At 44.0% G+C, this 12,376-nt stretch overlaps 1 protein-coding gene across 1 annotated transcript in view; it reads right to left on the reverse strand.

Annotated features, from left to right (window-relative positions):
- Positions 1-12,376, reverse strand: part of LOC135896685 (uncharacterized) — a 193,349-nt gene that overhangs the window by 130,453 nt on the left and 50,520 nt on the right. The window contains exons 5-7 of the mRNA XM_065425172.1: positions 12,249-12,281; positions 5,967-5,993; positions 2,062-2,094 (exon numbers count right to left, since the gene is read on the reverse strand). Of these exons, the coding sequence (XP_065281244.1) occupies positions 2,062-2,094; positions 5,967-5,993; positions 12,249-12,281 (93 nt within the window). The remainder of the gene's footprint in view (positions 1-2,061; positions 2,095-5,966; positions 5,994-12,248; positions 12,282-12,376) is intronic.

Below are 12,376 nucleotides of genomic sequence, written 5' to 3' on the forward strand. Positions count from 1 at the left end.
CTTGAGCTGGCATTCCCTTAGTTCTTCAAAAGTGTTGCTGATTCCAAGTTGCATGAGTTTGTCGTTGGATGTGTTCCTTGGGAGGTGGAGAGCTGTTTTATACGCTTTACAGAGGATGGTCTCCACTTGCTCTTTTTCGGTTTTGGTGATTGCATGGTACGGCAGTGAGTATGTGACCCGGCTGACTATCAGGCTGTTGACCAACCTGAGTGTGTCCTCCTCTTTCATGCCATATCTCTTGTGCCACTCTGGTAATCATTCGGCCCACCCGTACTGCTGCTTTGTTTAGCAGGCAGATTGCATGGCTGCATTTCCGGCTTCCTTGCAGCCACATGCCTAGGATTATAATCATCTTTTGTTCCGGGATGGTCTGTCCTTCTAGCCTTACTACGAGTGGGGCATCAGTGGGGTGTCTACGCCCACCCTGAGGAGTTCAGATTTCTCCGTGGAGCATCTGAGGCCTCTTTGCTTTGTGTATTCTTCGATGCAGGTGGAAGCTTCTTGTAGTTCCTCTTGTTTATCCCCTAGTGAGCCCTGAGTAGCCAGATCATTATGTCGTCCGCGTACATTGCGTGACTGATTCCTTGGATCTTGCTAAGTTTCTTGGTAAGGTTGACTATTGCTATGTTGAAGAGTACTGGTGAGATTACTGAGCCCTGCGGAGTGCCCTTGCATGGCGTTTGAAAGGCGTCACTCCGTAGGTCTCCAGGCCTACTGTCGCTGTTCTGTCGGTCAGGAAGCTTGTAATATAGTCATGGACTTTCTTCCCGCAATTAGTGGTGTTATTCCCCTCCATAATGGCGGCGTGGGACACGTTGTCAAAGGCACCCTTGGTGTCGATGGCCATGACCACGTTTTCCCCGTTTTTCGGCATTGTCTCGAGTACCTGTTCCTTTAGCTGTAGCAAGATATCTTGGGTAGACAAGTTTGCCTTGAAGCCGAACATGGTGTTGGGGTATCATCCTCCGTCTTCAAGATACGTTTGGATTCTTCGGGTCACTATTCTTTCGTACAGCTTGCCTAGGCATGATGTAAGCGAAATTGGTCTGAGATTTTCAATTCGGAGTTTTTTGCTGGGCTTGGGAATCATCACCGCTACGGCGTGTTTCCACTCCGCTGTTACTTTGCCTTCCTCCCATAGTTTGTTGAGGTAGAGGGTGAGCTGATCAATTGCTTCGTCGCTGAGGCTTCGAATTAGCGAGCTTCGGGTTTTGTCCACCCCTTCTGCTGTGTTCTTTGTTGTAGCCCTTACAGCCTCGACGACCTCTTCTCTTGTTATGGGTTGGTCTGTAGCTGAATTTTCTTCACCCTGGTAGTCGTCTCGGTAGCCTTCTACCGAGATCTTTCCGTAGCATTTTTCTCGTACTGCTTGGAGCAGTTGTTCTTCTGTTCCTTCATGCTGGTGGATTAACCTCTGAATGGATTTGCTGCTTTCCGCCTTGCTCTTGCTCGGATCCATGAGTGTTCTGAGGATATGCCATGTTCTGGCCGTGCTTAGGGTGCCATTCAGTAAGGTACTAAACTGCTGCCAACCCTGCCATGTCAGCTGCGTTGCATACTCCTCTGCTTGCTTAGGTATTTTGGCAATTTTCTTCTTAAGCTTTCTATTCAGCTTCTCACGGTTCCACCGCTTGGTTAGGCCTCGTCGTGCCTCCGATAGCCTGAGGATTCGTTTGTCGGCTTCTGGTGCTTGTTTCGTTCATTCCACATCGTTGAAAATCGTTGAATGTACGCAAACGTTTCGTCAAATTTACACAACAGACTCAGTGTACAGAGAACTTCTGGCACCCTTACTGTGCTGCTCTTGAATAAAGAATAGCAAATCCAGTATTCATAGACCACGGTGCTGTACCAATACCCAAATGCAGTGCCTACATCATTGCAGTGTTAAACTTTTATTTACACTGCAATGGCCGCGAAAGCTACACGTCGTAGTCATAGCCACAATGCCTACATTTTATCGCCATACTGACGCAGTACCCTTCAGATCTTGCTCGAATCATCTATTGGCTAATGGCACATCGAGATGTGGACATGCACTGCAACGAAGCACCGACTTACTGCTGGCGCTGGGTGGCACAACCAAGGGCGGAGCTGAAAAGAGAAACAGCATGTGCACAGGTCGAACAATGTTTTACGACTGATGGACTTTTTGTCAACTTTACGCAGTGCATATTGGAGTGAATAAAAAACGTGAACGAGTGACCTCCATATGAGCAAGTGCCACAGAGGAAAATCATGTGGTATAAAGTTTGTAAGCAGGGATAAGGTGCCGCAGAAAGCCTAGCCAACGTTTCGATAGGAGGACCTATCTTTGTCAAAAGCGGCCTCGTCATCCTCGGCATGTCAGTTTTAAAGGTTTAGTGCAGTGACGTCACGTGCTGTTGTTGTCCATGGCGATTGGTTATAAAGGCAGAAACTTCAGAGATAATGATCGCTGCCGCCTGACGTCTGTGAGCGTGGTTCCCAAGACGAGGGGACAAGAGCGGGAGAGTGGGAAGGCGGGGAGAAAAGAAAAAAAAAGGAGAGAAAAAACGAGGGGGGGACAGCAGAAAAAAAGAACAGGAAATAAATAAGGGGACATGACAGGCCGTTGGGGAAGCGAGAGGTTAGGGAGAGTTCAGGGGTGTCGTTGGCGGCTTGTTTTGTGGCTTTAAAAGAGCCGGCAAGGCGCTCAGTGCGCGAGTAACACAAAAGACCCCCCCCCTCCCCCCAAAATATGAGTTAAAAGAGTGACGTTAGTAGCATACCAGCAATGCGTCAAGTAATTTTTAAATAGTTAAGATGGCAACAAGGATTCTGGGGTGTAATGTATGGGGTAACTAGAAGGCAGTTGCATTGCCTTTCAAGGGACGTTAGCCCCAGTAGCTCAACGTAGGTGTCGTTATGGCGGTATACAGAAATGGCGATATACCCTGTGTGGATGAGGCACCGAAAAAGGTGTACTGACGTCTGGGAGTTTGGAATGTGTTAGTGAGGGTGTTTCAAAAAAACATATAATAAGAAACATACAAAGTAAAGGAAAAGAGAGGGGGAACTGAAACCGGAATAAAAAATAGGAGGTTGACGTGGGCAGAAGCGGGTGGGGGCAGCTGTATACGGGAAAAGGGGTCGCACAGTTACTACCCACAGATACATGGTACAAGCATGGTTATTCCTTTTGCACCAACCTACGCGAACATATTTGTGGCGATTCCAGAAAGAGATTTTCTATCGCGCTGCACTAACAAGCCCCACACGTACCTACGATACATAGACGACATATTCATAATATGGGGACATGGTCAAGACAGTCTAGATAAATATGTAGCATTTCTAAACTATTTTCATCCCACAATAAAATTCACATCAGTATCCTCATATTAGTGCATAAACTTTCTGGACACAACAATATACATTTGACAACGGGGCACTAAAGACAACGCTGTATAGCAAACCTTTCGACAAACAACAGTACCTTGAATATACAAGCCACCATCCCAGACATTGCAAACAAGACATCTTTAAAGGCCAAGGCACACGACTCCGCCACATTTGCATTGAAAACGAAGACTACATAGATAGACTCGATTACCCTCAAGAAACCGTATCAAACAGGAACCACCCAAACAGTGACCTTCGAAAAGCCTACACTGCTGCAACCAAACTTGATCGAGCTGAGGTCCTCAAGCCCCGCCCGAGCATCACAAGAACAACAACGCCTCTTCTTACTACTAAATTTTCAAATGCACTCAGAAACGTGAATAACATCCTCAGTAAATACTACTCAATTCTCACAAACAACCAGAAACTGAAGATTTTTCCCTACCCGCCCAGAGTAGCCTACAGACGCAACACTAACTTTAAAGATATTCTTGTGCATGCGAAACTAAGGACAAAGACGAAGTAGGGAACCTGTCCCTGTAGCCACCCCACCCAGATGCTTTACATGTAAACATATTCAATCTACTACTACAGTAAAAAGTTCAGTGTCGAATTACGCACACACGGTAACTTCGGCTTTCACCTGCACATCAAGCAACATAGTCTACTGTCTAGAATGTGTCGCTTGTAGCAAACAATACATAGGTTTGATTGGACAACAAATTCATACACGACTCAACGGTCACCACGCGGACACAAAACACAATTTGCCTAAAGCAGTAGCCAGCCCCTTTAATGAACATGGTCATATATTCGACAAAGCAAAAATTAAGGCTCTATATACTACAATCAAATGTCCGTTCACTTCGCCAAATGAAATATACGGAATCATATCCCATACACAAGCTTAATTGCTACACCAGACGGGAATTAATTTGGCACGTGGCAGCTTAGAATCTTTAAAAGCGGTAACTTAAATCTCAAATTCTCATATGATCAATCAAGGCACAAACACATTATGTAACGAGCTAACCTTAATTCTTAACCTCACCTATTACTCCATTTTCAAAATTTTTTCCTGCCTACTACTCAATCTGTTATACTCTTTCATGGTTTTACGTTTATATCAACTGTACGACCCCCTTTTTCCATGTACACCTGCCCCCGCCCGTTTCTGCGCACGTCACCCTCCTATTTGTTATTGCGGTTGCGGTTCCCCCCTCTCTTTTCCTGTTTTTGTCTGTTTTTATTACATTTTTGAAACACCCTCCACAACACATTCCAATGTCCCAGACGTCAGTATACCTTTTTCGGTGCCTCATCCACACAGGGTATCGCCATTTCTGTATACCGCCGTAACGAAACCTTCGTTGAGGTACTGGGGCTAACGTCCCTTGAAAGACCGTGCTGCTGCCTTCCAGTTACCCCATACATTGCACCCCAGACTCCTTGTCGCCATCTTAACTATTTCAAAATTACTTGACGCATTGCTGCTATGCTACTAAAGTCACTCTTTCAACTCATGTTTTTTTGGGGGGCGGGGGGGGTCTTTTCTTTTACTCGAACACTGACCGCCTGACCGGCTTTTTTAAAGCCACAATAATATGCAGCCAACGACACCCCTGAATGCTCCCTAACCTCTCGATTCCCCAATGGCCTCTCATGACCCCCTTCTTTTTTCTTGTTCTTTTTCTTCTGCTGTCCCATCCCCCCCTTTCTTTTCTCTCCTTTTCTTTCTTTTCTCCCCACCTCCCCACTCTCCCGCTCTTGTCTGCTCGTCTTGGGAACCACGCTTACAGACGTCAGGTGACAGCGCTCATTATCTCTGAAGTTTCTGCCTTTATAACCAATCGCCATGGACAACAACAGCACATGACGTCACTGCACTAACCCCTTAAAACGAACATGACGAGGATGACGAGGCCGTCTTGGACATAAATAGGTCCTCCTATCGAAACGTTGGCCAGCCTTTCTGCGGCACCTTATCCCTGTTTACAAATTCATACCAGTGTGCTATTCCATCTGTGAGCCCCTTTCTTCATAAAGGAAAATCGGGTAATTCGCGTACAAAAAGCTCCTTCGTCCGTCCTACCGCATCGGTAAGCGTTTCTTGCTTTAGTCACTTGTTTTAGGTATCGGTGCCTAAATGGGGTGCAAGCGGAAATTCGGGGGCCATTGTGCATGTGGGCATTGAAGTAAGTTTTTGAAAACAGAAAATAAGATTAGGGCAGGTGATGCAAAACATGGCGAGCTTGTCTTGTGTTCCTGCGGTCTGCGCTACGCAATTTCTATTTTCGTAATTGCTAAAGATGGCGTACTTTGTTTTGCATTATGAAAGACCAGGTAAATGCCTTGTCGAAGTTCTTTCAGGTGGCGCCCCTCAATTCACTTCTTTTTTTCACAGCATTCACATTGTTTCAATATTTTTACACTTAAATTTACACTTATCTGTAAATTAAATTAGGCTTATTTTGCACTGATATTAAATATACTACGTCTGACAAAATGAGTGAAGGGCTAAGAGAATGCTGAAAAATGTAGATTATCACTTTTATATACTAGCATTACAAATTAAATGAGCACTTTCTTTGTCATGCACTTACCTCTGGGAGCATGGTCAGGGAGCCTCTCTGAAAAGAAAGAAATATATTAATGGTGCGAGAAGCGTTCAGGCAATACATAACTATACCACGTAAGTAGATTATGATTGATGGTTTTAAAGTCGCAAGAATGCTCCCCTCAAAGAACACCATGGCTGTGGTAGTTAGCCATAAATGTTATCGAAAGTATGCTGCTTATACTGAAACAAACAAAATGACTCGCTATATCGGCCTGTTGAAGACAACCACTACAACTGCTTAAGGGGGTATGCAATGCTTTATAATGGTATTGACAATTGCTTTCTGGCCGATATGTTACACTATAATGGTTTCTTCGAGCACTGTCGCTGCATTCGTGGCCAAGATCAAATCCGTGCAGGATCTGTAGCGCGTAGTTGGTTGAGTGGGGTTGTTGTAGCATGCGAGTTCAAAGTTGTTCCTGAAAAACGCAAGCAAGTAGTCCTGCTTGAGTTTAGCAATGTCAGCATGGAATTCCCCGACCAGCTAGAACATTCGGGTCCTCCCTGGCTTGGCGCTTGCGCTGAGCCTCTTGGGAACGAAGCTCAACAATTTTGGCTGCACGAGGCTTGTAGTCGAACTATCGCTTCTCTTCCTTTTGACACTCCCCTAATTCACGCGGCCCCTGGGGATTCTTAACTATTGGTTGCCTATTCATGGCGGTGCTGCAACAAGGGTGAAATAAGTGGCTTAGCTTGTTTTTTTATATATGAAAGGCTAGTGACGTCACTCCGTCGCCGTGGCATCTTGCGCAACGGTAATCTTTATATCTGGAAACGAAACGTGTGCAGGGAGCACTACGTCCTTTGCATTGGTAGCAGCAGCCCTTATAATCAATTTAGTCGTTTGGATGTTTCTTTTGAGCTCGTTATTCATTGAAACGAATGCTGCGCTGTGTGTTGTATGCGTGATACCCACGAATGTATGCGCTTTTCGTTTTAATTGCTGAAAGCTTTTTTCGTGAGCACGATGCTACGAAGAATCGCGACCGACTGAAGGCTAGCGGCATCGCTGCAAATTAATATTATTGGCATGCAAGCGTTGCTATATATTTTCTATTTTACCAGTGATATATTTCACCAAAGTATTACTGTTAATACACCAACTCTACATGCAAGAGGCCTTTACCGTATCTAGAATATTGTGAGCAGTCTGCCATTATGATTTCGAGACCGGCATTTGCAGTATATAGCTCTGTGAGGTGAAATCGAATGACAGCGCAAGAGACAGGACCGATAGAAAGAAGCGGCCGAAGCGTTGGCTTTCAACCACTTTATATTGCGCACGCCTAAATATATGCATATACAGTTGGGGGCCCAGGTGCCCGCCTACAGGGGAGCTCCAGCCTCCTCCGGAGATTTCCTGGAATGGCTGAGGCCCTCTCACTCCTTACGTATCAGTATCACAGTTCTGTTAACAGACAATTTGAGACTTCTACTGGTTGCCTCAACCCTATCAGCTATTTTTTTATCGCGACTAAGAAACCATCAACAGCATTGTTGGCGCGAACGTGCACGGCATTTCATTTATTTTTTTCGATTTATTTCTCTAAATCCTCACAGTAGGAGGACAAGTGTGTTGAAGCATCAGCGGTGAATAGCTTATCTGTATTTTTCACTTCAATATTTTTGTGAAATTTCCAGTGTGAACATCGTGCAAAAGCATGTTGTAGGCAAATATATACGAAGGGTTATGTAAATATATCATTAAAAAGAATGAGCTAGCCAACTAACAATAATTTTTAATGGAGTCGATAGCCTATGCCGAAGGAATTAATATCTTGCTGTATGTTCACCTCACTTTAAACTGGTCTGCGTGCTTTGCTGATCCTAAAATAAACCTGCAGGCATCACTGACCTCTTCGACATTCTTTTATCAATGGCGCGTGAAATGCATGTGCATGATATGTGTCTCAGTAATGCTTCTCTTTCCAATAGGCAATGCTAACGACTCATGAAAAAAAAAGCTTCTAATAATCTACACCATTTATCTGGGACGGAAACATCGCCACTTGCACGCAGAAGTCTTAAATATGTATAATCCACTCGGTAGCCGAAATATGGCCAAGCCGAAGTCACTGGAAATTATAATGAATAGCAGTCATCCGCAGCAGCGCTTATAATCGGACTCGCAGTTTAAAAAAACAGGAGGTTGCTGCTTCAGCGGAAAGACGAAGCACTATTGATGATCTAAAAATATAAGGTAATTACAAGAAGGAAGATTACACAACCGAGACACGCCAGTCTTATGGTGGTGCGAGGATATTCAGGCTGTGAAATTGAACGGTCTCCTGCTGTGAGATGTTCTAAATACTCATGCAAGGCCGTCACTTCAGTGAACAATTCTTCCAGGTCACTGGAACTTTTCTTCAAGTGCAACTTTAACAACGGCTATATACGGGGTTCCTCAGTTAACTTTAGCCAGAGTTTAAGAATATGCCGATGCACTCTAAGACGCGACCAAATGCAGGTTGCTAGCTTTTGTAGGTAACGTGTCACGATATTTCTTGTATTTTGCTCAATTAAATAATTACTCAGGAATAATTACCCCCGTTCGAGGCAAGGACGCCAGCAAAAAATTCCAATTAGAAAGATGCAGAGTGCTTTGGAAAACGTCCCAATAAAGAGTTTCCCTCTTTTTATCTATGAGGTATTAGTGTTTTTCCGCTTACAACAGACGCCCGAGAAATTAAAAGAAAAAATACCACGTGACATGCCCGCTTGCGCGTCGTGATCGCAGCGCTCCGAAGCATTTCTCGCACAAATGAACATTTAGCAAACCCGGCTAAATGCTATGTTCGTTTGCGAGCGGAGCATTTTATTCTCGAATATTCCGCGCCACGATGACTAATAAGTCGGGGCTCTGATGACGATATGTACAGACACATGATGGAGATATGAATCGATGATTATATTTACAGACGAGAAAGATGACGCGCGAATATTGCGCTCACAATATGATCTTTACAACAGTTGCAGTGATATATATATATATATATATATATATATATATATATATATATATATATATATATATATATAGTTGGTCGGGCCCAGCCACCCTCCTCTCGTACAAACAAAATTTTTCTGCCTATCGTTGCGTGAAAGAAAGCAGAATGAGAGGAGCAGATAATAAGTGAATCACAAGGCAAAAACTTAGCATAAGTACCAAAACCACAAAATAACTATAGTATACGTGCACGGAAGGCCATTTTCTTAGATACAGGGGCAACTATTATTGCATTAGTTCGCAAAACCCGTGTGGTATGAACATTAGCAAATTCTTAAAAAATCGGAGCTCAGATATTGTCACATATTATTTAAATAAAGAAAACTGTCATTTTTTTTAGAAAGAAGTTGTATGCAGTCGATCGTATCCGGCTCCAATTCTTAGCGACCTGCTTCTAGCGCGGTATGGCAGATGCCTCATGACATTTTAATGTTTTAGTAATCTGCAGCTGGCGTTAATTCTCGACGGCTCTGCTCCATCGAGGCGCGGTCGTGCCCGGCGTTGCGACCATGCCAACTGCATTGAAGAGGTGGGATGCGACGATGAAATCTGACGATTGTCTACTAAAGCACAAGCATTCTTTGTCACCGAACAGACATGGGTAGATGCACCTAAGGTAGGAAAAGCAAGCAAGCGAGCAAGCTATACTAAGCGAAATCGTAGTAACGGCCGAGCCAAGAAATGCCTACGCATTAGTAGACAATTCTCAAAGCTTATGTAGGTTGTTTTTATGAAAATGAAAGGCGATGTTACTGGCACTACACCGAGTTGAAATTGAATTGCTTCGTAATGACGAAGGCTCATTACAAAATGATGTCTTCCTGCCATCTTTGCTTCCTTTCAAGAAGGCTGCGACTGTTGGTAAAGGTATGTCTGATTTAAGGATATTTTTTGCTACCGTATTGAAAATACAGATTGTAGAGACTGTACCTTCGTCTTGCGAGATAATCATAGGAGCTAAGCCACATGTACCTAAGTCGGCCTCTGCAGCTACGTGAGATGAAACACATTTGAAACTTCAAACATTCAGCATGTGGGTCACGGTTTACGGTAGTATGTGGTCTTTGAACGCAGGTGTAGGCATGACGTAGATGCTTGAAGTAGAAAAGGTGCCAGCAAGATGCTTGGATGAGCGCGGCTGTGTTGGTGAGTCTTATGTAAATTCTGCATTTATTAATTACGGCAAGTACTCATTGTCTAGTAAGAAGCTTCGTTTCGCTAAGGTATATGACTCGGTATCCCAAACTAAAATCTGCCTACATAGCAAAATGCGGGCAAACAAAATTCTACTTAAACCATTTACTGGCTGCTTAACAACATTGCTGGCCTCACAAAAGATCTGCCAAAGCTAGATAAATTCAAAAATTAGTCATCATCATCATGATCTATATAATTTATGTCCAGAGCAGGACGAAGGTCTCTCCCTGCGACCTCCAAATACCCCTGTCCTGTGCCAACCGATTCCATATTGCGCCTGCGAATTTCTCACTTTCATCACCGCCCCTTCCTAGTTTTCTTCCGTCCTCAGCTGTACTTCCCTTCTCTTCGCAGCCATTCTTTAACCCTAATGGTCCACCAGTTATCGTTCCTGGGCATTATCTGGCCTACCCAGCTCCATTTTTCTCTTAATGTCAATTAGAATATCGGCTATATCCTTTTGCTGTCTGGTCCACACCGCTCACGTCCAGCCCATTAATGTTACGCCAAGCATTCTTCTTTCCATTGCTCTTTGCGTGGTCCCTTACTTGTTCTCGAGCTTCTTAGTCAACCTCCAAGTTTCTACCCCATATGTTAGCACTGGTAGAATCCATTGTCTACTCACCTTTCTTTTCAAGGATAGTGGTAAGCTTCCACTGAGGATCTGGCGATGTCTGCTGTATGCACAACAATCCATCTTTGCTGTTCTGTAAATTTTCTTCTTATGACCAGGGTCCAGTGTGACTAATTGACCTAGGTAAACGTAAGCCTTCACAGAATCTAAAGGCTGATTCGCGATCCTGAACTCTTGCTCCTTTACCAGGCTCTTGAGCATTATCTTTGACATCTGCATATTAATATTCAACCCCACCGTTACACTTTCTCTGTTAGGGTCATCAACCATTTGTTCCGACATGTACCCAGCGTTGCTGAAAGGGACAACATCAGCTGTAAACAGAAGGTTGCTTAGATATTCGCCATTGATCCTCACTCCTAAGCCTTCCCAGTGATAGCTTGAAGCATGATAGCTTTGATAGCTTGAATACTTCCCCAGCAAGCAGTGAATTGCGCTGGAGAGGTTGTGTCTTCTTGCGTGACCCCTTTCTTTGTAGTTATCTTTCTACTTTTCTTGTGGAGAATCAAAATACTTGCGGGACCTTCATATATATTTTTAAAGAGTCACGTATAACTCCTGTACTCCTTGATTACGCAGCAAATCCTTTCGTGGCAAAACCAACCCGATGCGTGGTGCTCTCCCAAGTGCACGTGGTGGTCATATTCTCTCTACTGCGAAAATTGTTTCCTTTGTTTACGCAAACAAATATTTTTTATATGCATAGAGGCAAGTCTGAACAACCGATATAAACTTACCGAACACCATTATTTTACCGTACATTTGCCCTTCCCTTGCCGCTCAAGAATATTTTTTGACATGTTGTATCCCGCTTACTTTTTTTACAGAAACGTTTTGACATTTCATTTGGCACATACTAGTGCAATATCAAGAATAAACACAGCTGTAAAGAGATTATAGGTAATGCCTTTGGTATCTTGACAGTTACAGGTTTGTAGTAGTACTCAATTAGGTGCTGGTCACTCTAGTTGACTCAGTTTAGAAACTCAAAACAATACGGATGTGTGTGAGGTGTAGCTTTTGAAAAAATACCTTCTACTCGAATAAGCTATTAGGCCGAACACAAAGTTAGTCATATGAGCACCAATAGTACCTGGTTTGCTGACAGAAAATCATCGCATGTACGCAAACGCTTTCTCAAATGTACACAATAGACTCAGTCTGCGCAGAGCTTCTGGCAAACTTATTGTGCCAATATTGAATAAGAAACAGCGAATCCGGTACTCCGATACAACGGTGCTGTACCCATGCTCTGCTGCAGCGCCTACGTCAATGCTGGGATAAACCTTCATTTGTTATACAATGGCCGCGAAGGCTACACGTCGTGGTCATAGCTGACGCGGCGCCCTTTGGCTCCTGTTCGAATCATCCATTGGCTGATGGCACATTTACACCTGCACATGCATCACGACGGAGCACCGACTTACGGCTGGCGCTGGGTGGCAGAACCAAGGGCGGAGCTGAAAAATGAAAGACCAAGTGAACAGATCGAAAAATATTCTACGACTGGTGGACTCATAATCACCCTCTCGCATTGCATATTGTAGGGATTAAA

The sequence above is a fragment of the Dermacentor albipictus genome, chromosome 3 (assembly GCF_038994185.2).
Source record: "Dermacentor albipictus isolate Rhodes 1998 colony chromosome 3, USDA_Dalb.pri_finalv2, whole genome shotgun sequence".
NCBI classification, from domain to species: Eukaryota; Metazoa; Arthropoda; class Arachnida; order Ixodida; family Ixodidae; genus Dermacentor; species Dermacentor albipictus.